The 25,739-nt window shown below is 33.5% G+C and overlaps 11 protein-coding genes across 11 annotated transcripts, besides 1 other annotated feature; 5 read left to right on the top strand and 6 right to left on the bottom strand.

Annotated features, from left to right (window-relative positions):
• Positions 1–623: 623 nt before the first annotated feature.
• TVAGG3_0483980 (cysteine-type peptidase protein) lies at positions 624–1,541 on the bottom strand (the record flags this gene model as incomplete). Its single annotated transcript, XM_001580518.1, has 1 exon — positions 624–1,541. The coding sequence occupies one exon, from the start codon at positions 1,539–1,541 to the stop codon at positions 624–626; it is 918 nt and encodes a 305-aa protein (XP_001580568.1).
• Positions 1,542–1,723: 182 nt separating this feature from the next.
• Positions 1,724–3,027: a mobile genetic element.
• TVAGG3_0483970 (Mariner transposase) lies at positions 1,820–2,947 on the top strand (the record flags this gene model as incomplete). Its single annotated transcript, XM_051235950.1, has 1 exon — positions 1,820–2,947. One exon carries the CDS (start codon positions 1,820–1,822, stop codon positions 2,945–2,947), a length of 1,128 nt encoding a protein of 375 aa, XP_051093774.1.
• A 1,506-nt stretch (positions 3,028–4,533) lies between the features above and the next one.
• Positions 4,534–5,165, top strand: TVAGG3_0483950 (non-membrane spanning protein tyrosine phosphatase protein; the record flags this gene model as incomplete). The annotated part of the gene is made up of 1 exon (XM_001580517.1): positions 4,534–4,995. One exon carries the CDS (start codon positions 4,534–4,536, stop codon positions 4,993–4,995), a length of 462 nt encoding a protein of 153 aa, XP_001580567.1.
• A 402-nt stretch (positions 5,166–5,567) lies between these two features.
• On the bottom strand, positions 5,568–7,272 carry TVAGG3_0483940 (uncharacterized protein; the record flags this gene model as incomplete). The annotated part of the gene is made up of 1 exon (XM_001580516.1): positions 5,610–6,332. The coding sequence occupies one exon, from the start codon at positions 6,330–6,332 to the stop codon at positions 5,610–5,612; it is 723 nt and encodes a 240-aa protein (XP_001580566.1).
• Positions 7,273–7,530: 258 nt separating this feature from the next.
• On the top strand, positions 7,531–8,517 carry TVAGG3_0483930 (Rho GTPase-activating protein 68f family; the record flags this gene model as incomplete). Its single annotated transcript, XM_001580515.1, has 1 exon — positions 7,657–8,475. One exon carries the CDS (start codon positions 7,657–7,659, stop codon positions 8,473–8,475), a length of 819 nt encoding a protein of 272 aa, XP_001580565.1.
• A 355-nt stretch (positions 8,518–8,872) lies between these two features.
• TVAGG3_0483920 (protein domain specific binding) lies at positions 8,873–9,789 on the top strand (the record flags this gene model as incomplete). The annotated part of the gene is made up of 1 exon (XM_001580514.2): positions 8,978–9,709. The coding sequence occupies one exon, from the start codon at positions 8,978–8,980 to the stop codon at positions 9,707–9,709; it is 732 nt and encodes a 243-aa protein (XP_001580564.1).
• Positions 9,790–10,101: 312 nt separating this feature from the next.
• Positions 10,102–11,078, bottom strand: TVAGG3_0483910 (microtubule binding; the record flags this gene model as incomplete). The annotated part of the gene is made up of 1 exon (XM_001580513.1): positions 10,126–11,022. The coding sequence occupies one exon, from the start codon at positions 11,020–11,022 to the stop codon at positions 10,126–10,128; it is 897 nt and encodes a 298-aa protein (XP_001580563.1).
• An 836-nt stretch (positions 11,079–11,914) lies between these two features.
• On the bottom strand, positions 11,915–16,619 carry TVAGG3_0483900 (guanylate cyclase protein; the record flags this gene model as incomplete). Its single annotated transcript, XM_001580512.1, has 1 exon — positions 11,945–16,471. The coding sequence occupies one exon, from the start codon at positions 16,469–16,471 to the stop codon at positions 11,945–11,947; it is 4,527 nt and encodes a 1,508-aa protein (XP_001580562.1).
• A 1,374-nt stretch (positions 16,620–17,993) lies between these two features.
• TVAGG3_0483890 (uncharacterized protein) lies at positions 17,994–19,055 on the bottom strand (the record flags this gene model as incomplete). Its single annotated transcript, XM_001580511.1, has 1 exon — positions 17,994–19,055. The coding sequence occupies one exon, from the start codon at positions 19,053–19,055 to the stop codon at positions 17,994–17,996; it is 1,062 nt and encodes a 353-aa protein (XP_001580561.1).
• A 548-nt stretch (positions 19,056–19,603) lies between these two features.
• On the bottom strand, positions 19,604–20,287 carry TVAGG3_0483880 (uncharacterized protein; the record flags this gene model as incomplete). The annotated part of the gene is made up of 1 exon (XM_001580510.1): positions 19,604–20,287. One exon carries the CDS (start codon positions 20,285–20,287, stop codon positions 19,604–19,606), a length of 684 nt encoding a protein of 227 aa, XP_001580560.1.
• Positions 20,288–22,167: 1,880 nt separating this feature from the next.
• On the top strand, positions 22,168–25,381 carry TVAGG3_0483870 (phosphoinositide phosphatase SAC9-related family; the record flags this gene model as incomplete). The annotated part of the gene is made up of 1 exon (XM_001580509.1): positions 22,178–25,315. One exon carries the CDS (start codon positions 22,178–22,180, stop codon positions 25,313–25,315), a length of 3,138 nt encoding a protein of 1,045 aa, XP_001580559.1.
• Between the last annotated feature and the right edge of the window lie 358 nt (positions 25,382–25,739).

Below are 25,739 nucleotides of genomic sequence, written 5' to 3'. Positions count from 1 at the left end.
AAAGTGCTTTTATCTCACCATCTAAAAAGATTTATAGAAAATTTCCTATACCAATATGTATTCTTATAGACTTATGTATATAATTAGTGTATTTACGCTTGATAAAGACCATGGTGAAATGGAAATAAGGGTGCAGAAAATTCATATTAATGAAGTTTTTATCTTATAAAAATATGAAATTGTACATATTAATAAAAGCATAACAGTTAAATATTACCAACATAATTAACATCTTTGTCTGATTTTTGTTCCTTAGATTTCTTTTTCATAATAATTTCGATTAAACGATAATTACAATTAAAGCTTTGACATTTGGTACAATAATGGCAGTAATATTCTTTTTGGGATCCCAATATTCTATGATTGCAGCTCTAAGATCTTGTGTTGAAGACATTGTCAGAGTATTTCCTTTGATGGAACTTTTCACATCATTTTTGGTGAAATAAACTCTTGTTTTTCCTGTCATATTAGCTTTATATTCCTTTTTAGCTTTTGATATCAAAAATACAGCATTACACTTTCTTGAGTCTATGCATCATGATGGCAATCTATTGGGATTGGATAACGTAGAGAGTCTAGATAAAAAAGAAATTAATTAATCAATAAAATTGATTGTAAAATGTTTACTTAGCTGTGGGGATGCAAGCCATTGTGGCAATGCCGCACTGATTGTTCTTGTCCTTGATCATGCGGATATATCCCTGATCACCCCATCCAAGACCCCATGAGTTACGGACAATCCAGTAATTCTTTGTGCCTTCTGTGCCATAGCCAACACAGCCAACACCGTGATCGAGAGAGTAGGATGAGCAGTATGGTTCGTCGTAAATACCCTGTGAGTAGAATTGGAATGAAATTTGCGATGCATCAATTGCAACAGAAGATGGACCGTAAGCAGAAACCTTGGCAGCAAGATCCTTTTCATCACCTTCAACAACATTAATGTAAGAAACAATCTTCGAAGTAGCCTTGGCTTTGTTGAATTTGCATGTTCCATCAAGTGCTGTGTATGGATAATCCTTCTCCAACATGAACTTTCCACCTTGGTATTGGATAGCGTAATCGTAAGCGGCTGACATCAAACCACCGCCACATCCATCGCATGATGTAACGCAATCAACAAGGTTCTGCTCTGAAAGCTTTTGGAGTTGGCCATATGTGATTGCATATTGGGATTCTTGAACTTGGATTGCAGAAAATGCCCAGCATGATCCGCATTGAGCTTGGTCCTGGATTGGATTGACGACTCCTTTTGTACGCCAGTCGATGCCATCATTTGCAATTGTGTTGGATTTGGTGGCGATGTTATGAGTTCCATTATTACGGAAGCCGAGCATGGCTTTGTATTCAGCTGGTGATAAATGAGCAAGCTTGTTAAGTGCAAGTGTGAATCCGAGATTTGCACGATTGTGATTTTGAACGAAACGCTTATTTGAAAGCCATATTCCAAAACGTGAATGATATTCATCGCCTGTAAACATGTTTCCTGTTTCTCTCATCCATCCAAGGAATGCTTTATGTTCGTGTTGTTGAGCAAGCATTAGAAGAAATGAAGTATTTTTGTAATTCCTGTCAAAATGTCAATTTTTTGAATTGCAGTTAAAATTTGAAATAACCAGTTGAAGATTTCTAAAGGAATTAAAAATCCTTCAATATTTGAAAGGGCAGTTGATGTTTAAATGCATCACTTAATGTTGCAATAAAAGAATGACTTGGCTTCATATAGGGTGTCCAAAGGTGCGTTTAGCACAGCGCTCTATATGAGACTATTAAAGGAGATATATGCTGATTATAAATATATAATAAAAAATATGAATATATGTATATGATGAGTATGTTGTATTTTGGCGCCATGCCGGGATATAAAATGAATTTTGAGACAAGAGGCAGTTTCGCGGGAAATTTTGGCGGGATTTTTTTCATTTTTTTAATGAATCATAAAGAAAACATCCTCGCTCTTGCAAAAAAATGCAAAGACTGTAAAAAAATCTACGAGACATTGGTAAAATGCTTCGGTATGGATGCTCCTAGCTATTCCACTGTAACGTATCATGTTAGGATGTATCACTTCATGAACAAAAAGGCGCCCATCATAAAAATTGACAAAAAATCGCCGGATCAAAGAAAAATCAAAGCAATTCTTCAAGCGCTAGATGAAGACCCAAGAGCATCACTCAGAAGGATAGAGGAGATGACAAAGATACCACGTACAACAGTCCGTTATTATCTGCACAATTATTTGAACTACAAACTAGCGTATACACGTTGGGTTCCGCACAACCTTAATTCAGTTCAAAAAAAATCTAGAGTCCAATCTTCGAAAGAGCTCCTCTCTATATTGGGTGCGTATCAATCCAAGAAGTTTCGCTTTTTAGTAACAGGGGACGAGTCTTGGTTTCAATATGCAACAGAAGCCAAAATCATGTGGATCCCGAAGGATGAAAATCCGCAAACATTCCCGAAGAAAAAAATTGACACACCAATGATGATGTTGTCGGTTTTTTGGGGCGTGAATGGCATCATCGCAATTGATATTCTTCAAAAACCTAATACGATGAATGCTCAGTATCTAATTGACAATGTTCTTACTCAAATTATCAATTCTGATGAGTTTGAGAAATCCAAACAACAAAAACAAAAGTTTGCAATTCATTTTGATAATTCAAGAGTTCACAAAAGTCATAAGGTAATGAATTACTTGTTGGAAAACAATGTCAAAGTTGTTCCAAACACAATTTATTCACCTGATATTGCACCCTCTGACTTTTATTTATTCGGCACGCTAAAAAAGAGAGCTGAAGGACGCGAATTCGCGAGTCCAGATGATCTTGAAAATTTTGTAAGAGAGCAATTTGAGCAATTTTCTCATGATGATTTAAAGCGTGTCTTTCAAGCCTGGATCGATCGCTGCGAACGCGTGATTGAATCCAAGGGTGATTATATTTAAATAAACTTTATATATATGTAACTTGTTTATTTCTATTCGCAGTATTCAGGTTTGTGCTAAACACACCTTTGGACACCCTATATTAATATAAAAGAGGCAAATTTGACAAAAGGCAAAAATTCAGATTTTAGTCTGAATTTTGATTTGAGAGAGCAGTTACGGTTTGAATACATCACTTAAGTTCTTTATATATTGCAATAAAATGCATCATATTAATTATTTATCATATCTGCAACAAAAAAATGATACCAAATTACAATAATCATGAAATAAATATTATAGCAACATTCTGTAATTCTGGAATATTGAAAATGAAAAATCAACAAAACTCTGATATTCAATGAGTGTGGACAGTAAAAGAATTATGTTTTGATCAAAAGCAATACATTAATTTAATATAAGGCTAAAAAATAGTTATATTCTGGTTACTACCATCTTATACTCACATTCTGGTATTTAGAATCATCATGCCAAGCTCTTAACTTGATCTTCAATTGATATTATTACTTTCGTCTATAAAAATGGCTTATTTATCATTTTTGTCAAGCATGTTAGATTTTATTGTTTGATCCTCTCATACGGGAGTTTATTTAATGCTTCCTTATATATGATACTTGAAAAATGATTTTGTCATTTTTCCAGTATTTGATGTGAAGTTTACAATAATCGTCTTTTCCATTAAATACAACTACTTTATGTCCAATTCAGTCGACAAGCTTTGGCCTCATTGAATATAGAATATTATTATGAAATAACTTACTGTAATTCATCAGCATTAATCTTTCCATTTCCATTAGCATAAAAAGTTGTATTTGACAAAAACTCATTGAAAACTCGAGTCCATCTTTTATAAACAGATTTCATTTGTTTCACTTCGGTTTCATTTATTCAAAATCTGCGAATTTTACCAACATTTCTTTAAAAGTAAGATGATGTGGCACCGAAAGATGCACAGTGTAATTCAAGCGGAAATTCAAATGTGACATTGATCTCGAGATCCTAAAAGAAAAACTATGAAATTAATTATATCTTACTCGTGTATCATCAGCAAAATTATTTTTTGTCATGGAAAGTTCATATTCAGTTGATGAAATGAATTGTGTGTATTGAGGATCAGTGAAAGTTGCATTAGAAAGTTTTTTATATCGCTTAACTATTGGAACTTCGGTGAGCCATTTTCTGTAAATGATTACCCTATGGAATCTTGAAGGTTGTTTATATTAATTTGACTTGGAATGAAAATATATTGTTCAATTATAATTTAGATTATATTGAAGCTAATAAGATCAAATACTTCTATAACAATGCAATATATTACTGTTGCAGCACATTTTTGAACTTATTTATCTAATAATATTTGGAATGAATCTAAATGTTCTATTTTTATAGTTTGTTATTTTATAATAAAAGTTGTTACAATGTTATGTTATTGTACCAATTCATTTCAGCTGTTTTGCTTATCTAAAATGCGAATTGATGAGAAAATATTTAAAAAAAAATGAAGAGTAATCTTTTAGTATAAAGAAATAAGCTTCCAAACTGATATATTTGTGATGTTGCCAAGACTTATTTATCATTTTTCCAAAATGTTTGATATTGATGGTAAAGTTTCTGTTTTATTTGTATGTCAAGGAAATATCATTAGATCACCTTTATGTGAAGGACGATTTAGGCACGAATTTGGTGACCGTGTTCGGGTTGACAGTGCTGCAGTTTCATCTGGAGATTTAAACAAGCATCCTAAAGAAAATGCTCAAAAAGTAGCTCAGGCTCATGGTTTTGATATATCCGGACATATATCCCGGCTTATTAAGAAAGAAGATTTCTCCAATTTTAGTGTGATTGTTTCTTTAGATGATTTCGTTCACACTAAAATATTAAAGGTAAAACCAAAAGAATGTCGTGCTAAAGTTGTCAAATTCTCTAAAATTGGTATCTCCAATCCATGGAGACAGCCATTACATGCTTTTAATTCTATGTACGGTGAAATAGATTGTGCATGGTTGCCGTTCATTCAAAAGAATTTTCCAAAACTTTTAGGAAATTGATTCAAAAATTATTTTCTTAGCACGAGCCAGCATTCTGAGCACGAAATTAGCTCCTTCAAACATTACAATTTCGAGATATAAAATGTTATTTGATCTTAATACAAGTATATCATATTTTTTTGTTCCAAATGAGTTGAATAAAGTTTTGCGATCTATGGTGCGAAGTTGTGAACTTACTTTGATTCATCAGCTCAATAAATCAAATTTGAAATAATATAATTTCGGGATTCTGATGGCTACGCTTTTCCGAAGGGCAAGCATACCACCTTCGACTAAATAAACAGATATTGATTATATGATATGAATTCATTCAAAAATATTTGTGCGAGTGATTTGTTATTGAATTTCATTGATTATTACATAAAAAAATAAAACGACTGTTTAGTATAAGCGAATTTATTTCAAGGATACTTTTAGAAATTAGAGAATTTTCTAGAAAGAAACTTGATATGGAGAGAAAATGTATAATTAACATTAAATTGAGAGCTCATGTTCTCAAATAAATACATTAAATTGAGATAACATAATGAATATATAGCTCCAGTATTCAAAAAAAAATTATTGAAATAATAAAACAGCATTTATTAAGAAAATCAAAGAATATATTTATATTCTTACACTTCGTCACCTTTGGTTTCTTCTGGTGGTTGTTGAGGAGTTGGTGGATTAGGAACTCCATAAAATTGCTGTTGATTTTGGTATTCTTGTTGTGGATAATCTGGCTGTGGATATCCTTGTTGTGGTGGATAGACTCCTTGTTGTGGTGGATATGCGTAGCCTGGCTGTTGAGGTGGAATTCCTTCTTGAGGAGGGTATCCGTATCCTGGTTGACCGCCTGGATAAACAACTGGCTGTGCAAATGAGTATTGATTGTTGTACTGGCATTTTTGTAATTCCGCATTGAGGCACTGATAGTAGGCGGGACTTGTTTCATAAATCTGAAGGTAGTTGAATGATTGTGAATTGTATTCTTCTTGTGAAAATTGTGGATCTGCTTTGAATGCTGGGCATTTCAAGGAGCCATCATGTGATATTTTCCTTTTGACTCTGACCTTCTCGTATTTGGCCAACAATATGAAAATATCATCAAGAATAATTGAATATCCGAAGATCATTAAAAATGTGTAAATGAATTTGCCAAAACAAGTGTTGAAAAACCTAACGTACAAACTTCTATGGCTTATTGAGAAGATTTTTGTAGCGTTGTAGATCTCTACATGGAGTTCAATTTCAGGATCTGTTAACCACTGAAATGTAATAGGAGTTGCACTCCTTTTCATCATATACTTTGCAAAATTCAACGCACGTAGTTTTTTGTAGTATTCTTGCTTAGCCATGTTGAAATAGCTAAAGCATTCTTCTGAAATCTCTAATTCTGGTTTGATTTTGATGATTTTGAGTGAACTATCTGTATCTATATTGACTTCGCTGCCTCCCCATGATCCGTATCGCAGGGGTTCGACAAGTCGAATTGGGATGTAAAACGGTGTGTTATCCTTCAAACGGACTAGTAAGATGGGTGGGTTTCCTGCAATTCTGTCACGAATTTTTTCTACTTTTTCTTTTTTCAATATGCAAGCTTTGGGAAATCTGTTTAAATTATATGCACAGCAGCATTTGCAGAAGGCTTTAAAGAAAAGTTTTCTAATCAAATAGAGGCCAGATGGCTTATCAATTCTTGTTGAAAATGAGCCTATAAAGGAAAACAAGTTGATCAACACAAACAAAAAACTTCACACTGCTACTGCGGCTATAGAAAAATCTACTCCCAATATTGCAACACGCATTATTCCGAAAATAATAAGTGCAATTAGAAAATTTTGGCCCAAACTAAAGAGTAAATACCCGAATGGAGGATGAATTTTGCGATTTTTACACCTTGCAATAAGCCAAAATGTTATGTTAACGATCCATGGAACAATGAAAAGAAGAATGAAACCATACGGAATTGGTCCAATGAATGCATAGATACCATCTGAGACACATGCATCTCTCCCAAACCTTTGTTCAATCACATGGCAAGCTGGAGTAGGTGATGGTGTCTCAGGTTCATAATAATAGTATGGATAGGACATTTGTTTTTTTAACTTTGATATCGTTTAAATTCAATGCAACGGTTTTTTATATATTATTATTTAAACTGATTATGGTATGAAATACACAAAATTAGTAAATTCAATACAATCTCAAATGTGAATTAAAATTGAAAGGTTCAACGTGTTTCATTCATATTCAAAAAACAAAATTGAATCGCCAATAATGTATACCTTGATATTTGGACCTTTGTAAATAACAGGCATGTGATTGTATATTTTCCGTTTCTGGTCTCATTTTTTATTAAAAACAGTCAATTTTTCGTCAATCTTTTCTCTGCAACCTTTTTCTATCGAGTAATTTAACGAAATAACGTCAGATATCTGTTAGTACTAAGTAGGTTGCCAATTTTAATGCTGGGTCTACGAATCAACTCCGAAACTTTGTAAAACTTAGTAAAACATCAAAGCATTAGTTAGTTATCAATGTGTGGTGCATGTTCCTAAACAAAAATGTGGTAGTTGTAAAATTAATTGTTTTTTTCGGGGAAAAAATGAGGTAAAACGTTTGTAAAAAAATTAAAAAGTGTCAAAATAAAATTTAATAAAAAGTGACAATTACGTGAAAATGGGTATTTGGGGCAAAAATCTGACTGCCGTCTTCATGCAAACCAGAAGAGCAGTTCCTCGTTTTCTAGAATCATGTATGTCTTATGTTCTCGAAAAATATGTCGATGAAGAAGGAATTTTTAGAATTCCTGGTGATGTAAATAAAAAAACTGCGATTAGACAATTTGCTGATGCGACAGATACATTTGATGAAAATTTGACTACCAGTCCGTTCGAAGTTTGTAATGTTATTACTCAATTTATCCGAGATATACCTGATTCAATTTTGATGAATTCGAATTTGCAAACAGTCATAGAAATTTACGATGTTAATGATGCAAAAGATTTTGTTAATACCCTTTACTTTATAAATAGAGCTCTTTTTTCAAGAATAATCGCGTTTTTTACTTTAATCACAAAACATCCATCGAATAGAATGAATGCATCGAATATAGCTATTATTTTGTCTCCCATTTTGATATGTGATCCGCAAAATCCTGCATTCATTCTTCCAAAAAATATCATAGAAATTTTCCTAAATCATTATGACGAAGTATTTTCTACAATTCCCGCACTACTTCCAAATGGTGAATGGATGCCTAGCGAACAATACGAAAAATCCCTTGGAGATCTAACAGAAAGTTTCTTTTGCCAGAGTACTTACATCAATCCTAAAATTTCTTCGATGGAAGATGTAGAAAAGAAATTAGAACCTAGTGAGCAGATTTGTCGTAATATCAGTATTGATGAAGATAACATAGGTCATATTCTCAAGTTCTTACTTTGTTCGGATAGAGATGAAATGGCCATTTCAGAGCAGATACTTGAAAATCTATAACATGCATTTACTTTGTTTTTATTAAAATTACTGTTTAATTAATTTCATTATTACATTTTATTACGTCCTAAAATAAAATAATGTTAGTTACCTAAACTAACCAAGCCAGTCTAGGTTACTTCTTCAAAGATTAATTTTGTAAAATTACAATATTTAAAAATATATGAGCTCAATCGAATAAAAACTGATATCAATTGCATAATGATCGATATTTATGCTTTTAAAATTCTAAAAAATCTCTAAAAATTTCTCATTTTTTGAATTTTGCTATAAAAATTGGCATTTTTTAGTTTCATAAAATCAAAATTGAGATTTTTTTTGGAATTTCATGAGTTCAAAAATACAATCTACTATAAATGGAGAATCCAATTCATAAGGTTTTAATTTGAAAACATTCAAAATGTTAAAATTCCATCAAAAAATCCAGAATTTAAATTGAAATATATAGGTCATTTCAAAAGTCAAATAATAATATACAAATTTCGATATAAAACCTTTCAAAATGAGCAGTGAGCGCGAGAAATGCATTGCTATGGCAAGAATACTCAGTGACTTGCCAAACAAAGCACTTGATATGGTCAAGTACGTAAAGCGTGCTATTGAGCTTAATCCAATTTTAGATGCATCAGAACGTTCTCTTTTAATGGTATCTTATAAAACACTAATCTCTACTCGTAGACAAGGTTTACGCCATCTTTTATTGCAAGATGATGAGGTTAGTGAATCGTCCGATGTATGCAAGCATAAAATTGAGCAAATTAAAAAAGATTTAGTGACAGAATTAGTTAACATTTGCAATGAACTCTTCGATTTACTCGATAATACGCTTATCCCAAAGACTACAGATCCAGAATCCATCGTTTTTTATCAAAAATTAAAGGCAGACTACTATAGATACATTTGCGAAGCCCAGACAGATGAAGCGTTTGAAAATGCTAAGCAAAAAGCAATGGAATCATATGAATCAGCACTTTCTGTGTCAAAACAAAACCTTCAATCATTTACTCCAACATCATTGGGTTTGATTTTGAACTATACTGTCTTTTTGTTCGAAATTGCGGACAAAAAACAAGAAGCTATAAACTTAGCACAAGAAACTTACCAAAATTGTGCTCCTCTTATTGAGCAAAACACTGAAAATTCTCGTGCAGAAGCATCAGACATAATTCGTCTCCTTGATGAAAATATTAAGATGTGGGAGACAAGTTTAGAAGAACCCGCTACAGAGGAGTGATTTTTTATTTATTATAAATATTATTGATTATGAGGGTTTAAAAATCATATTGTTTTTCATCAATATATACAAACATCAACCAATAATATAGTAAACTATAACTAATTATTATGAAACTACTGTCAATATCTCTTATATTTAGAATAGCTGGTAATATGAATCAAATCACCAGTTTGATAAGCCTAACGAACAAGTTTCTACAAATTTCTCACATTACAAACTTAACAATCCGAAATTAATCTAATTTTTTATTTGATAACCTTTATTCAAAGAAAGGTAATCTCACCTATAATATGTAGATCTAAATGTCAAGTTTTCATCAAATTTTGGTTATTGCCAAAGGTTATATTAATCAAATTTTTGAATTAATTTGAAAAGAGATAAGTATTTTAATAAAAACGTCACAAAAATTTCATTTATTCATCTTCTTCCTCATCATCGTCGTTAGGGGCAACAAATCCTTTTTCTTCATCTGCTTCGTAGAGGATTGCGAGGATCTTCTTGACCATTTCGTCATCCTCATTGTCCTGGCAGAAAGTTTCAATCTTTCTGAGCTTATCGTAGTAGAAATCTCTCTCTTCATTAGCCTGTGTAACTTCTTCGTTGAGTTCTTCGATCTTCTTCTTAGCAGCAGCAAGTTCCTTGCTAGCAGCAGCGCTAGCAGCAGCTCCTGGTCCTGGAAGTGCTGTCTTAGCTTCTTTTCTTGCAACTGGCTCTTTCTCTGCGGCTGGAGCTGGTTTCTCCTTTCTTACTGGTGCAACTGTATGCTTCTCAGCTGCAGAAGCTCCACGGCCTGGGATTACGCCTGGTCTTAATTCACCTGGCTTTGGAGCGGCAGCTGCTGTATTCTTATCCTTACGCTTAGCCATACCAGCTGGCTTGCCTTCTGTTACGGAGCTTGTTGGCTCTTTCAGCTTCAGCTTACGACGTCTCTCGACTGGATCGTAGTCTGTTGGTGGTTGTTGCTGAGAATAGTAGCCGTGGATCCACTGGAAGAGCTCAAGGGAAGCCATGTACTTGCCCTTGACGAGTGTATTTACATCGATGTACTGCTTGATACCATTCTTATCGAAAGCCTCCTGGAGAACCTTGTAATTGTTGATGATATCTGGTGCTTGAACAGCATCAAACTTGACATTCTTAAGATGGACTGTTCCTGGGTGAATAGCATCGATAATCTGGCAAAAGGCGGCTCCATTTGACATATCTTCGACTTTAGTGTAGTTGATCTTGAGGAGATCGTTAACCCACTCAAGAAGTTCTGCGCGGCCAACGAAATAAACGCCGCTCATCATACCCATCGCTTTCGACATTTTTTTGAGAGTTTACTTGATATACGTTTATTAAAAAAGTTTTGTTCAACCGAAATTTAAATTGAAATTTTGTGAGATTAACCCGATAGATTCTCATCGTTCAATTCGTTTCTCATGCTGAATTTGTGATGTCACTTTGCACATATCGATAAATGTGTCATTTTTAAGTTAAATAAACACAAAGATCGGATTTTCTTTTCAGAAGTGAAATCTTTTGATTGCATTTCAACAATAGACTTTTAAGAATCAGCTATATCTCTACTTTGCACTCAAAAATGCGTGTCATTCCGATAGACAGGTTTGAATTTCACTTCAATTCTTAATTTGGTTTGAGAGATTTACTGTATTGTGACTGTAAAGATCGAATAATCAGGATATGCTAGAACTATTATTTTCAATGGTTGCTATGCCATGTACATTCTCCGAGACATCTCATTTTGAATTGCTAAATTCAACAAAATTTGCGCACAATTAACAATCGAGATAATAGTTAATGCATAAAAATCGATGTAATAATATACAAATCCACTAAACTCATACTTTAGTTAATATTTCGGACATAGATCGCTCATTTTGAGAATTTTCGATATAATACATATTGAATACATTGCTCATCCATGGCCTAACAAAAATTAATGAAGACTTGAGCTGATTCATGCTATATTCGAATGATGAAGAATAATTGCATGGAATCTGATAAAATCAAATTAGATTTCATAAAAATAGAAGAAAATGTCATAATTACTCGATTAAGTCATAAAAATTTCTTTATATATAAAAATTTTATAAGAAAATTATGGTAAATGATTAAATCTGCAAACATATTTATACACTTCGAGTAAAACCAATAAAGTTATTCAATAGTAAAAAGTAAGATTTATCATATATAAATAAACAAAACAATAATAATAATAAAATAAGATCAATTGGTGTATCCATCGACCAAATAAGTCAAAACCTTTCCCTGTTTGATCTGAATTTCACCTCTTTCTTCAATTTTATAGTTTCCTCCGTAAATCAACTCGTAAAGAGCTCTAGAGACGTGGACCTTCATTGGAATACCATTATGTTCCATCTGTTGTGCGTAAGAGATTGCAGGACCGAAAATTTCGAAAGTTGGTTTACCAATTCCGATGACTCCTGCAACAACTGGTCCTCCAATGTGTTGGCCAACTCTTACTCTCAACGACATTCCGTGGTTTTCGTTGACTCTTTTGATTGCGTTAATTGCTTCGAGGCCAAAGTCAACTGTAGCCCTTGCGAACTGAAGCAAATTCGGTGTCTCTGCGAATATTCCTCCAGCGGCCATGTAACAGTCTCCGATGCATTTAATTCGCTCCATAACAGGTAACGACTTCACAATTGCATCGAATTCGGTGAATATCTCATTGAGAACACCAGTTATAACCTGTGCGGTGTTGGATGAGCACCAAGGAGTGAATTCGACAATATCAATAAAGGAAATCGTGGCAGAACCGACCGAGAACGAGATATTCTTCTCTCCTGCCTGCACTCTAGGCACAAGGGATGCGGGGAGAATCGTTGCAAGTAATTGGTCGCTCTTTGCCCTTTCTTCAGAAATCAATTTGTTGTAAACAAAGGTTTGCGTTGTATTTCTGATGGTAAAGATCACGTTGTCACCAACTAAAGCTGACGTTCTCGATATGAAAAGGAACTTTTTGTCAGGATCTCCTTTGATATACTGTACATTGCATGAACTCGTCTTCATTGTTGGATCGAAGAGTCTGTTCAGCTGCGAATTAGTCTCAGGAGAGAAGTTCGATGACTGTATGTACCCTGAGAAAGAATTATTTGTCAGAACTTCCTTGAAAAGGGCGTTTGCGGCCTTGTTCGCTGAAATTACCTTGTAATTCGCACCGGACGTGACCACAATTGCGTCAGGAAGTTCCTCGACCAAGTTATCGTAGAAAGCGTTGTCTCTTGTGCTGGAATCTCCACTTCCATGTGCGAAATTGCCGCTGAGGACGGTCATGATGTAGGAATTCTGCATGACCATGGAGGTTTGACAGGCCAAAAGTAAACTCAAAGCGTATTTGAGTTTTTCATTAATAACTCTTGTTGTCAGAACAACACAAATATAACAAATAACGATAATTACAGTCAAAACAATAGCTGACGATACGAAAACAGGGATTTTCGCGTTCATCAGCTCATCAATACGAGAATCTACTTCCAAATACGCTTTATACAGGAAATCATCGTATAACCTGAACATTGCGATCTCATCTGCCAACATTAGATTGTCAGTATTGACAGTTGTTGACTTGTTCAGGATTATTGGGTCAATGATCGAGTGGAAGAAGATGTACGTGTACTTAATCAGTATGTCCGGTGAGAAACAGTTCAATCCGTCCCTCGAATCCACTGGTAAATGCGATTGGTCGCAATTTGCGAGGACTTTCGCTTGTTGGACCAATTCCTTGAAGTCAGGGAATGGATGGCCATTGCCATATCCGTATCTGAGGGCTGAATAATACTCTGTCAGATTGAATTTGTAAACTTCAAGGTGTAAGTACTTTGTTTTGACATCTGCTGTATCAGTGATCATTCTCCTGGTCATGATACATGTCAAATCATTGATCTGCATGGAAAGTAAGTCCAAAAAAGTGGCAACTCCCAAAATATTATCTAAATGTTGGGAATTTTCAATCAATCTCTGGCCAACGTCGATATACATCCTTGATATGATGATATTGATGCATACTGCGGATACCATGAACACAAATAATGCAATCATGATCAAATTCAGCTCAGTTGACCTTGTATTTTCATCGGAAGCGGCCGTGAGTACTTTCATGAGGTTCTCTTCCTGTCTGTTCCGTTCTATGTCGTTGCCAATGTGGGTAGTACTCGTTAAATTTCCGGATTTCATCGAATCATCCTTGTTCACGGTTCTGAGACTTTCGCTGATCTGAGAAACAACATTTTTAGGAAGGACCAAAAGAGTTTTGTAGATTGTTTCTTTGTCACGTTTGATTTTTCTGTAGACAACGATCATGACAATGAAAAGAACCAAAGCAAGGAAAAGGGAGAGTGCGTATTGGTCAATTGTCATCACTTTGTGCATGAAATCAACACTGGATTCGATGTATTCTGTCAAATTATTCGTGGCCGAACAAATTTTATCGACAACGGTCTCGATATTGTAGAACGGATTACGCATTGATGGAGACATGAGTGAATAAGGGGTAATGGAAGTATCGTTCATGTCAACAACTTCGGTTAATCTCATAACAATATCATTAAAGGCAGATAACAGAGAAGTAGTCTCAGTTTTGTTAGTAACGAAGTTGTTACTGAACGATGTGTACTGTAATGACCCGTTATAGAGCAAAAACCTCGTTGCATCTATGTATTTGTTTCCAATCTTGTAATCTCTGAAATCTGCGAAGCTTTTGATACTGGCAATCAGCTGACTGATACAATATTTCACTTGTTCAACTAAAGATGTCTCATTTGCGAAGCTTTTCATGTTATAATCTGTGAAATTAACAACATGAAGCTTATTCAAGAGATATAAGTGGGCGAACGCTGTTCCTGCTGATGCATAGTACCTTGCCCAAGCGGTATTGTCCGAAAATCCAAGAGGTTTTTTAATTCTCTTCTTATATGAGAGAATCAAAGCCAAAAGAACTACAGCGACGCAGAAGCTAAAGACAGTGATTATTCCTACAAGCATATTGGTCGTAACTAATGAAGGAATATGGAGACTATCCATCAAATCCGTCAAAGTTCTATTATCCTCTTGTTTTCTTGCAAGCGTTTCATCATCAATCTCTTCAGTGAACACCACACTCTCAGATACTTCATTTGCAGAAGAAGATTCCAAAGGCATATTCATTATGATCATAGATGGCAGCTGAGGGAAGGCGTGGAGGCCTAATTCTTGGGTATGGTCTTCATGTACCTTTATACCTCTCGAAAGCATCCTCACTTTATCCGTAGCGTCTTTGTATTTGTCCGCATCGTTTGAAACTTCAATTAAATAGGTCGAATACGTTCTATACAAAAACCTGTTGTTTGGCAGTTGCACTAACAATAAATTGAATTGGGCGTCACATTTTGATTTCATCGAATAAGCGTTTGCTATCGCGCTATCCAATTCTGATATATTGCCTTGTATGACTTGGTCCCACACATGTCTTAATCTTCTTTTGGCTGCGGATATGTCTTTCTGTACTTTTGTTAATTTCTTCTTTAATTCGGAAGTTAAATTGGATTCTCGCTGTTGGAAGATGATTTTGGACTGTGATAATGCCTGCTTAACCATGATACCATGCATCTTCCTTTGTATTATGGTTCTGATGATGTAATTTAATGTATCAGATAATTCTGGGTAAATTGCAACAAATTTGCCGTAAATAACCATGAACATTGTATTGTCTGGGTCTTTATCAGTGATATACTTGAAGATGGTGAAGTCTAATGATGAAGGATGGGCAAAATGAAATCCGATCGTAGAACAAACGTATAACTTCATGGAATCAGGCTCATCGAGTAGTAATTCCTTGTTTTCGTATAAATTGTCTAAGTAAACTAGCGCTTTTCTGATGATTGTCTGAGTTATGAAGTGACTTAAGATAAATACGGCAAAAAGAAGGCCAATGAATATAAATAGACCGGCCACGTTCATATGTATTTTCAAAAATATGAAAATTGCGAATACAATGTAAGCACAAAAGCCAAAAATCGCAAAAGTTAAGAAAATCGTGTTATGTAAGAAAGAAACAAAGGAAAATGTCTTATACATTGTGAAGTAACATGATAAGGCAGCAAATGCAAGTGCAATTGTAAGTATTCCTTGAGGAATTTTCGGTAAATATGCAGTAAGTCCAACTCCTATTGCTTCGAATGACTGAACTTGAAGAGAACCCATCTGTTGGACACCGTTGATGCACATAAATGATGTAGGACGGAAAATGAATGAATAAGAATAAAGTTTTCTGTAGAAGAAATAATAAAAAACGAAAGTAACAACAGTGAGAACGATTGTAACGATATTGTACGCAAGATCATGGTAGGTATCTTCCTTGGCTATCATCTTGCTTACAGTCTCAAAGCAGATTTCTAAACAAGGAACATGAATTATGTAACCAACAATTGAAATAAAGAGATGAATTATGTAAATAACAATAAGACTAAGTGAACCATTCTGCTCGTAATACTTTGCAGAGATCGTTATCAATACAAAGAACGAAAAAATTAAAATGAAGTAAATAATTGCAACAACAAATGAACACTCATCTCTGTATTGAATTGGTACGATATTCCAAAAGATTGATAACCAATTAAAGAATTTATATACGACTTTATCCCTTGGATGTAAAGAAGCAAAGTTGGATAGGAACATAAGACCAAACATTTGCAATGTTCGGATAACTGATATGATGCTATGAAGGCTGTAGAGTCCCGGTAGCATCGAATCCATGTAATTGAGCAAATTTTGATACATTCTGAAGAGTTTTTTTGATTTTCTCTCTTCTAGCAATCCTCCATACTTCGACGATGATGAAAAGTCTGATATTCCAAAAGGGGATGATGAATTTCCTGTCGAAGTATTAGATTTCATCCACTTGGAAATATCACGTAAAGAAAAATTACGTCCTCAAAAAAATAACGTATCACAAATTTTTAATTCATTTAAATCATTTGATACATGCAGATGAAATTTATTTTATTAATTTGAAAAATCGCCAAAGTTAAATTTTAATAAAAGGTTAATTGCAAATAATGAATATGATCATTAATACATCTTAAATGTAAAATTGAAGACTGTTGATATCTGAATTTTTAAACTTTGAAAACATTACATTGAAACAAAATTAATTGAATAATATGATATTTGAGTGACTGGTAACGAATGATCCAAAAAAATTCAATGTGACAAAATTCAATTTAATATAAAATTCAATGAAAACACCAGTCTCATCACACTTTTCAATGTTCGATTTTTAAAAACTGTTTAAAAATGGAGCTTATATTGAAATAGTGTAGAGACTAAAAATTACCACAGACTATTTCAGAGGATTGAGTTGCCACTCAATCCTCTGAAAAGTCTGAAGTAATTTGCAAAATTTATTCAAATTGAAATAATATTGTTTTCACATAATCCATTTCATATCACTCATTTAACTTTTGAATACTATAAATTTTGACAGAAATTTCAAAAGAGCAATTTTTCTTAATCAGTAATTATTGTTTAAATCAAAAACTACGCCTCAATTATGAAAATACCTCAATTTTTTTGAATTGTTGTTAAAATTTGTTGACTAAACCCTTTTGGTTTTATAGTGTTATTCTTGTATTATTCGAAATATCAGAAATTAATAATTTGCGCAACAGTAAATAATTTCTTTGAATTGTTCAAGTTTAAATGGCAACAGCTTGATTTTCATATATTTTAACTTAGCAGAGGTTTTATTGACTTGTACAATTTAATAAACGAATTAATTCTCAAACAACAAATTTGCGGAATATTTCGAACATATTGATTATGTTTTCTCATTTACACATTTAGCAATCAATATTAAACCAAGATATTTAATGATGAGTACTTCTTAACTACATTTTATTCTCGAATTATATTTTTTAGGCTTGATTTTGCCCTAATCAGCTTAGTAACAATTTAAGGAGGAATGATATAAAGTGCCTTAATTTGGAAGTTACAATTTAACAACCGCCATATTCACTAGTTCTTTGAGCCTGAGTTACACTTTGCAACTAAGCAAATTCAACAAGCTATGTAGATATAACCACGTTTTGCACAGTATTCAAGGAATAATTGCGATTATTAACCAAATAAATATTTAAACCACCGAGAAATAATATGATAATATGTTTAGAACATCAATATTATCATTTACCTTACAAAAGCAAGCAAATTATAATAGCAATACAAAAAAAATTCATTATTTTAATACAATTAAATCAAACATATTTATTAATATACATTATCTTGACTGTGCAAGCTTAGGTATTACCAACTTAACTTTTCCATCCATAGGAATTGGTCTGAAACCATTGAGTTGAAGCTTTTGAGCATTTTTAGTTGTTTTGAACTGTACAAGCTTTTGACGTGTTCTTGGAGTAGAAATAGCCATTGGAGTGCGTTGGAACATTGTCTCTGTATCAAAGGAAGCATCCAAAGGCTGCGGGAAGTAACCTTTATCGCGATCCATAACTAATTTATTAATTCTGGCAACAATTGGATGTATTGCGTCTTCTCGAAGTCTTTCAACACGTTTACTCTTCCTCATTATGATATTATTAAGCTGTTGCTGCTGTTTATCATAATCAAGTTCAATTTCTTCACGCTCGGACGCCATCGCTGCTTCAGCCTTCTTCTGAGCCTTTTTTGTTTCCTGAATTTCTAATAAATCAGCATCTCTCTTAAATTGAGCTGCCCGGTAGTAATCTTTTTCGAAAATTAATGATTTTTCTTGGGATCTGAGCTCTGTTAACCTAACAGATTGACGTGAGAATGCTCTTAGTGTACTTTCATCTTCCCACTTTTGAACAAATTTATCTAATTTTTCTGTGTATTTGCTGTCAAGTTGTTCTTGCATTTTCTTCTTCTCTTCAAGTAGGGCATTGATATCCTGATCAAACTTCTCATTGATTTTTTGTATTTGTGCGTGTAATTCAAGAATTTCGTGTTTTAATTTATGTTTTTGAAATGTTGCATTATCTTCGTTTAAAGAATCCTTGCATATTTTGATAAATCTTTCTGAATCATTCTTATATTGTTCAGCTTCTTGATAATTACCCATCAACATGGAACTTACTTGCATTCTTTTGATGTATTGGGCAACTTGAGGTCTTTCCAATACTGATGGAAGTGTTCCACTCTTTCGAAATGTTTCTAAGGCTTTCTCACAACGAGGAGAATTGATTATGTAGTAAGTCCAAGGGAAATTCTGATCTGATTTGGGTGCTTTCTTTGGAGAATTCTTCTTGGAGCTGCAGTTCGATCCAACTGCCTTATCAAAGTTGTCTATTGGTGTTATAGTCATAATTCAGAAAAATTGAGCAATAGTTGTAAACAAAAAAGTGCTAAAAAATTTATTTGTGAGTATTTCTGACATGTTTGTATCATATCGAAACTCAAATTAAGAGTGAATATTGAATGCTTACATGCGTACAAGCACAAATTAGATACGGATTACTGAAATGCCATATTATTTGAGTGTATAATATTTACGCTAACATGATACCATCTGCATTATCATCATGAAATTCACACTATTTAGCGTTGGATTCATTGCTAAAAGATATACATTTTCAGTCTTATAAAACGCATTTTCATAATTTCGCGCAATTTAACAATACTCCAACTCTCATACACAGTTATCATTACCACGGTCTCATTTCAAGAAGAATTGATTAATAAAATCTAAGGTCTAATGATTTATTTACTCAATTCGAAAAATATTTTTGATTATAAATTCTTATTTGTTCATGGTTTATATAAAGGTGTAGAAAGAAAAACGAATAAAGTGTTAAAAAATACTTGAAAGCACCTTATAGTGCAAGGTCAAATATAAATATCAAGAAAAAGAATCTAAGCATAGTTTTGTATCACATGACCTAATGGCAGGATGTGAAAATGAGTATAGAGAAACCAATTTACAGTTTCCTCTTCGGAATGCATCTCTTGAATGTAATTAAATTTGGTGGTTTGCTTATCGCTCCTTTTATATACTGTAATCATATTTCTAATATCATCATTACAACTTAAATAATAAACAGTTCTTGTAACATCTTTATCTGACATTCCTTTTTCATTGCTTAGAACATAGCAATCAATGATATCTTTAAATATCTCGTAATTATAATCTTCGAATAAAAAATTTCGGACTAATGTAATTGTTCCTATTGAATAATCGAGTTTAAAGTCTTTTTGACCAGCTACAGCATATAACAACTCTTCAACTGAATCAAATTTATTTTTAATTGTAACAATTGCAGCTGCAGCAGCTTCAAAATTTGACGAATATCCCAATGTACTTTTTGGGAGATGTGGATTATTCTCTCTTGAGATATTATAATTTCTCACAATAATAAATGAATCAAGTTTGTTATTGATAACAACTATAATACATCGATCTGCCATGGAACCTGAAAGCCCTTCAATATCATCAAATGAAACATCGAGTTTGATTTTAATGTGAATACGGCCACGCTCAATGAAATCTTCATTGAGAGAATCGTTTTGAACTATTCTATAATCTATGTATTTGTTCATATTAAAATTTTTAAAAAGTGACAACAAAATTTTGAAATCGTTTGCAAGCATTCAAATTTTCAGAACTTTTAACGTTCAGGAAAATTAGAATTTGAAAACGATTAAAGAAATTGTTTGCAATTTGGCTGTAGGCAAGCTCCGTCCTAATTGCGATTTTTTAAATTCTTCACAGTATACTATTTGAAATGCGAAATTCGACTGTTTCTTTACTATTAAAAAGTGCTGCAAAATGAAGAGTTGTTCTTTTATAATAATGTTAATCTATATTTCATCAACAAAGTGAATTGGAATATCAAACAATGCTGAATTTATAAAGCATTTTAAAATCAAAACTTCAATCGATATAAAATAGAAAAGATACAAGATTTTTATGTTCTATATACCAATTTTGTACTCATTCTTCAAGAATGTAACAAAATCAATGTTGTGGAGAAATAATTGCATGCTCTACAGTAATCCTATCTGGCTTTCATTTACACATGTTATCTGAGTTTCTTCAAAAAATGAAAGCTTTTTTAAAGGTCCTCTTTGTATGCTTTATCATATGAGAGAGAGAGAGATAAATCATTTTTACAGTATGAGGACTACTGATGTTCTCAAATATGAATGTAATGACTAATTATATGAGAAATCTTAATATCGAATACATTTCAAAGTTTTCATACAATTAAAGGCTATTGAACCTACTAAATAAGGAGATATATAATAGACTTTCAATGCATACTCACAAATTCCTTTATTTTGATGATAAATTGAAATTTGAAGTTCTAGTAATCAAAAAATATTTTCCACCATAGAAGCCAAAATGCTCAATCATATCCCAGCATTTATCCTAAAAATAATCAAAGTTGATAGAGTACCCGAAAAAAGTTGTAGACGCTGAAATAAGTTGTATACGGGGAATTTCTTAATGCAAAATTGTTGGAAACAACACAAAGGATCATATCGCATGCTAAATTCATGTTTTAGCAAAAAGCATCCAATATCAAATTACGATTTGATAGAAATTTATTTAAATAATAATAAAACTGGTTTGTTTAATTAATTTAACTAATAATTAAGCTTTATTCATTATACATACTCGTTTTAAATTGGAATAAAATTTATAAATTTAATTTTTGACCTTCTATAGGTAGAATTGTATCATCTTCCTGTGTATCTATCTTCAATGTGTATTTTATTCCTTGGGCAAAGACTTCATTCAGTTTTTAATCTTTGTAAAGATTGCATTTGTACAAATGGTATAGGATACGTAATTATACAATAATCGCCTATACAACAACTTTTGATTCATTTACATCAGGATTGGAAGACTGAATTGTAGAGGTCTTGGAATCTTGTGAAATGAGCTAAAGAATCCTATAATTCAGTGCACTAAGCTTAAACATCATTGTCAATGAAGTAACCTAGAGTTAGTTATAATGATGCTGGTGGTAATCAACCACAGAACTAGGCACAGATGAAAAATGAAAAAAATTTAAACGAAAACATAAATTTTAAACGGCAATTGTATACATTTCCTTTTTTTTTCTACTTGCAAACATAATGATAATTACTAACAAAATAAATTTTCTTATTTTCAACAACTTATGTTTTGATTAAAATTTTACAAATTAAATGGAATATTGATTAAATTAATAACTTAAAATTGGTCTATGTACACAATAATTTAATTTATTATAATTGTTTAGTCTAAAATAGTTATTCATTGTTAAGATTGAATCGATATCACGCGGAATTGGGTCAGATGCCATTATAACAAATTAGCATGTTCTATCCCATATATTCAATATATTCTCCCATAGAATTCCATATCTAAACTGTCTGTATGAAGATGTATACAACTTTTTTCGGGTACTCTATGAGAAAAAAAATTAGATCAAAATTCAGATGGTTTCAGTTGAACTTTATCAGACAAAACATGGTTTTGTTCATTTATTGATAAAGCCTTCATCTGATCCAGAAACATATGTAGTCACAGTAGATTCAACAACAGGAAACCCAATGTTCGTTGGAATTCCAATGGATGACATCTTTCCGGATTATGGATTGGCGATTTCATACATTACAGAAAAGTTTGAGTCCAAGCTTAGACTTAAAGGTGAAGGTCTTATTGGTATGGCTCAAGCTGATAATCAAGTTTTTATTGCGATAATTGATAAATCAGAAACATCTGGCGTTCTTCCAGGCGGCCACACAATCAAAGTAGTTAAACATGTCACATTTTATTCAATTAATACGTCAAATAACAAACAAGCGAAAAATCCATTTGAAGATTTCCAATTAAATGATAATCATTACTTCTGCGAGACATACGATTTAACAAGATTATATCCGTCGAAATTTAAACCATACGAACCTGACGAATCTTTCTGCTGGAACAATGGCTGGACAAAACCATTCAAAGACATGGGAATTCGCAATTGTTGCATCACTCTCATGCAAGGTATCGGATATACATACGAAGGACCAGAGAAAGAATACAAAATCGCTCATCTTTGCAGAAGATCATCTGTAAATCCAGGAACACGCTATGCAGCTCGTGGATTGAACAGCAAAGGATCTCCAGGCAATGAAGTTGAAGCAGAATTGATCTTTTTCAAGGGAGAAAACTGGGTTTCTGTCAGATGGAGACGTGGATCAATTCCAATTCACTGGGCAACCGTTCTAAACAGCAAAGTTTCCTCTCCTATACACTGTGTCGACAAAGAAAACTACTTTGAAGGAACTCCTGAATATTTTATCTCATTAAAAGAAAGGTTTGGAGTTCCAGACATACGCTGCGTCTCTCTTTTACAGACAAACGAAGGCCATTCCGAAGCAGAAATCCTCGAATACTTCAAAACAGCGATTACAAGATTATACGACGCCGGAGTTGACAATGTCTTCTACACACCGTTCGATTTGAACCAGAGATTACACGAAGATGGCTCCGGTGAAGCCATGAACGACTTTGTTTCTTATATCGGACCGATGATGGACGATGCCGGCTTCAACATCGGCCAAGGCCTCGAAATCAAGGAACTCCAGAAGTCCCTCTTAAGATTTAACTGCGCAGATAGCTTGGATAGGACGAACTTGGCAACTTTCTACTTCGCACTTTTTGTAACCGCCAAATGGTGCCGAGAAAATGGATATGCGAACAAAGTCGACGAGAACGCACTTCCCAACGAAGTTGTACCGCAGCATATCATTGATTTCCTCGCTAAATCATTCGTAGAGTGCGGAAACATCGTTGCGATGCTTTATACGAATACTCCCGCAATTAAAGTTAAAGCGATCAAGAAATTCAGCCCGTCATTAGAGAATACATCGAATGATACCGCGATTACACTACAACGCCGTCTGGAAAACGTCATGAATGACCATGTCAGACAAAGAACAATCGAATTATGGACAGATCCTACACCTTTGACATGGTCTCACAGACTAAGTCACACATACATCAGAGTTATCGAAGGAGCTCCACACATGATCGTTGAAAATACAGTCAGTGCCTTCAAATTAGAAAAAGGCACTTTAATCATCGGATTACAGACACCTATGCTTCTCACAGCAGTCCTAGTAATGTTCCTACCAGCAAGAGATGAGTCTCCGCACTTCATGAAGATCGAAACAGGACTTACAATTGATGATCTCTCCGAAATTGCAAATCTTACACTTCCAACCATAGAAAACGCCATGTGGTCACGTTACAGGGTCGGCATGCAAGAGAAATGGGGCTATTCCCACAAAGGAAACAAGTTCATTCGCTTCATCAAATTTACTTTTTCAGAAGAGAAGCCAATTGTCATCGGAAACATCAAAATCGAAGCGAAATCATGCCCAAGCCAAGCAGGAATCATCACATTACAAGACTGCAAACAACCTGACGAACAAACTCTTAAAAGATTCGATTACGGTTTTAACGGTTTTGTAAACTCCAAACGGACCTTATCTGATGCATTGTCATTAGAGAAACTCCGACTTGGTCTACATGTTCCTGATGAAATACGTGTTGAATTAGCCCTAAAAAGTGGAATTTCTCCATGGCAATGTGATTCTTTCTCGAGAATCACTGCTGCTTCCAATGATTTCTGCTGCAACTGCATGAAGAAGCTCCAGGAGAACGAGATGATCTACAGAATGAGACAGGCATGGCTCTTACAAGGTCTAATTGTAGAAGAAGATAAACTTGGCCAGCCAAAAACGATAAATATCTGTCAGAACTGCATAGACGAAATATTCGCATATTCCCACGGAACAGAACCGTATGAAGATGCTTATCGTACAGCCGTCAAACCGCCAAAATCGCCGACGATAACTTTACCATTCAATGAAGTTGTTGATTCTACGAAAGACATTTCCTCGAACACACAGGCTTTCGTTTACAAAGGAAATGATAAGATTTTGACAGAAAAATTTGAAGTCAAAGATTCACTTCACTTCACTTTATCATTTACACCGAATTCCATTTTATCTTTTGTTTGTTTTGATACAGATACAGAATTTCAAGTCAAAATCCAAGATAAAATTTGCCAAAAAGTGGCACTGTCAGACAATAGAATTATATACAAACTTGAAGAGCCTTTGATATCTAATTTAGTAGATTTTGAGATTAGTTGTGATGGTGTCCATTCTGTAGATAATTTCAGAGTTTTTGGAAGTGTCATGGAGATAAACGAACAAAATCCAATTGACATCAAAAACTACCAAGGAAAAGTGATTTCTTACGACATCCCTGTTCAGATGTTTACTGACGGAAACATAAGACAGGAGAAGTGCCAGATTTTGGACAAAAACCCAATCCACAAATTTGTTGTGGAGATGAGAGTTGGAGGTCCAAACAATTTGAGTTTCGTGATTCAGTTTAAATCGCAAGGAAAAACTGTTTACGAAAAGAAAATTATTTTGCCTGAGACATCCCCAGGAAACAGGATGTCCTTCAAGACTGATTGTACTCAGCCTTGCGATGCTGTCGTTGTTAATTACTTAGATAGAACATCTTTCTTTAGACAACCTCTTTTCAGATTTATTTATAAGAAATAAAATATTATCTATTCTTGTGTCACGTTTTTATAAATACAGAATCAAATTTTTTATTTATACCTGGAAACATCAATGCACCAAATTAAATACATGGATATTTTATGATGAAAAACACAGTTCGCTTTCAATTTTTCAATGAGGTAATATCTATATTCTGCATGTGTGTACTTTTAAAGAATGCTTAAATGCATCTTAAATTTATAAATGAAAAATGATTTACCAAAACACAATTTGGGTTTTAAATAGCTTCATTTGAAATCATTGAGGAATCTTTTGGGAGCAGTTGCTCATAAACATTTTCTCAAAAATGAATCATGAATGATTTTTGGAGTTAATGTTGGTCACACGCATGTAATCTGGAGGTTGAATATTAGCTTAATTTTCGTATTTAATGAGTAGTAAAAGGTAAATAATTCATTTTGCA

The sequence above is a fragment of the Trichomonas vaginalis genome, chromosome II, assembly GCF_026262505.1.
Source record: "Trichomonas vaginalis G3 chromosome II, whole genome shotgun sequence".
NCBI lineage: Eukaryota > Parabasalia > Trichomonadida > Trichomonadidae > Trichomonas > Trichomonas vaginalis.
This window is presented reverse-complemented; position numbering and strand designations above follow the sequence as displayed.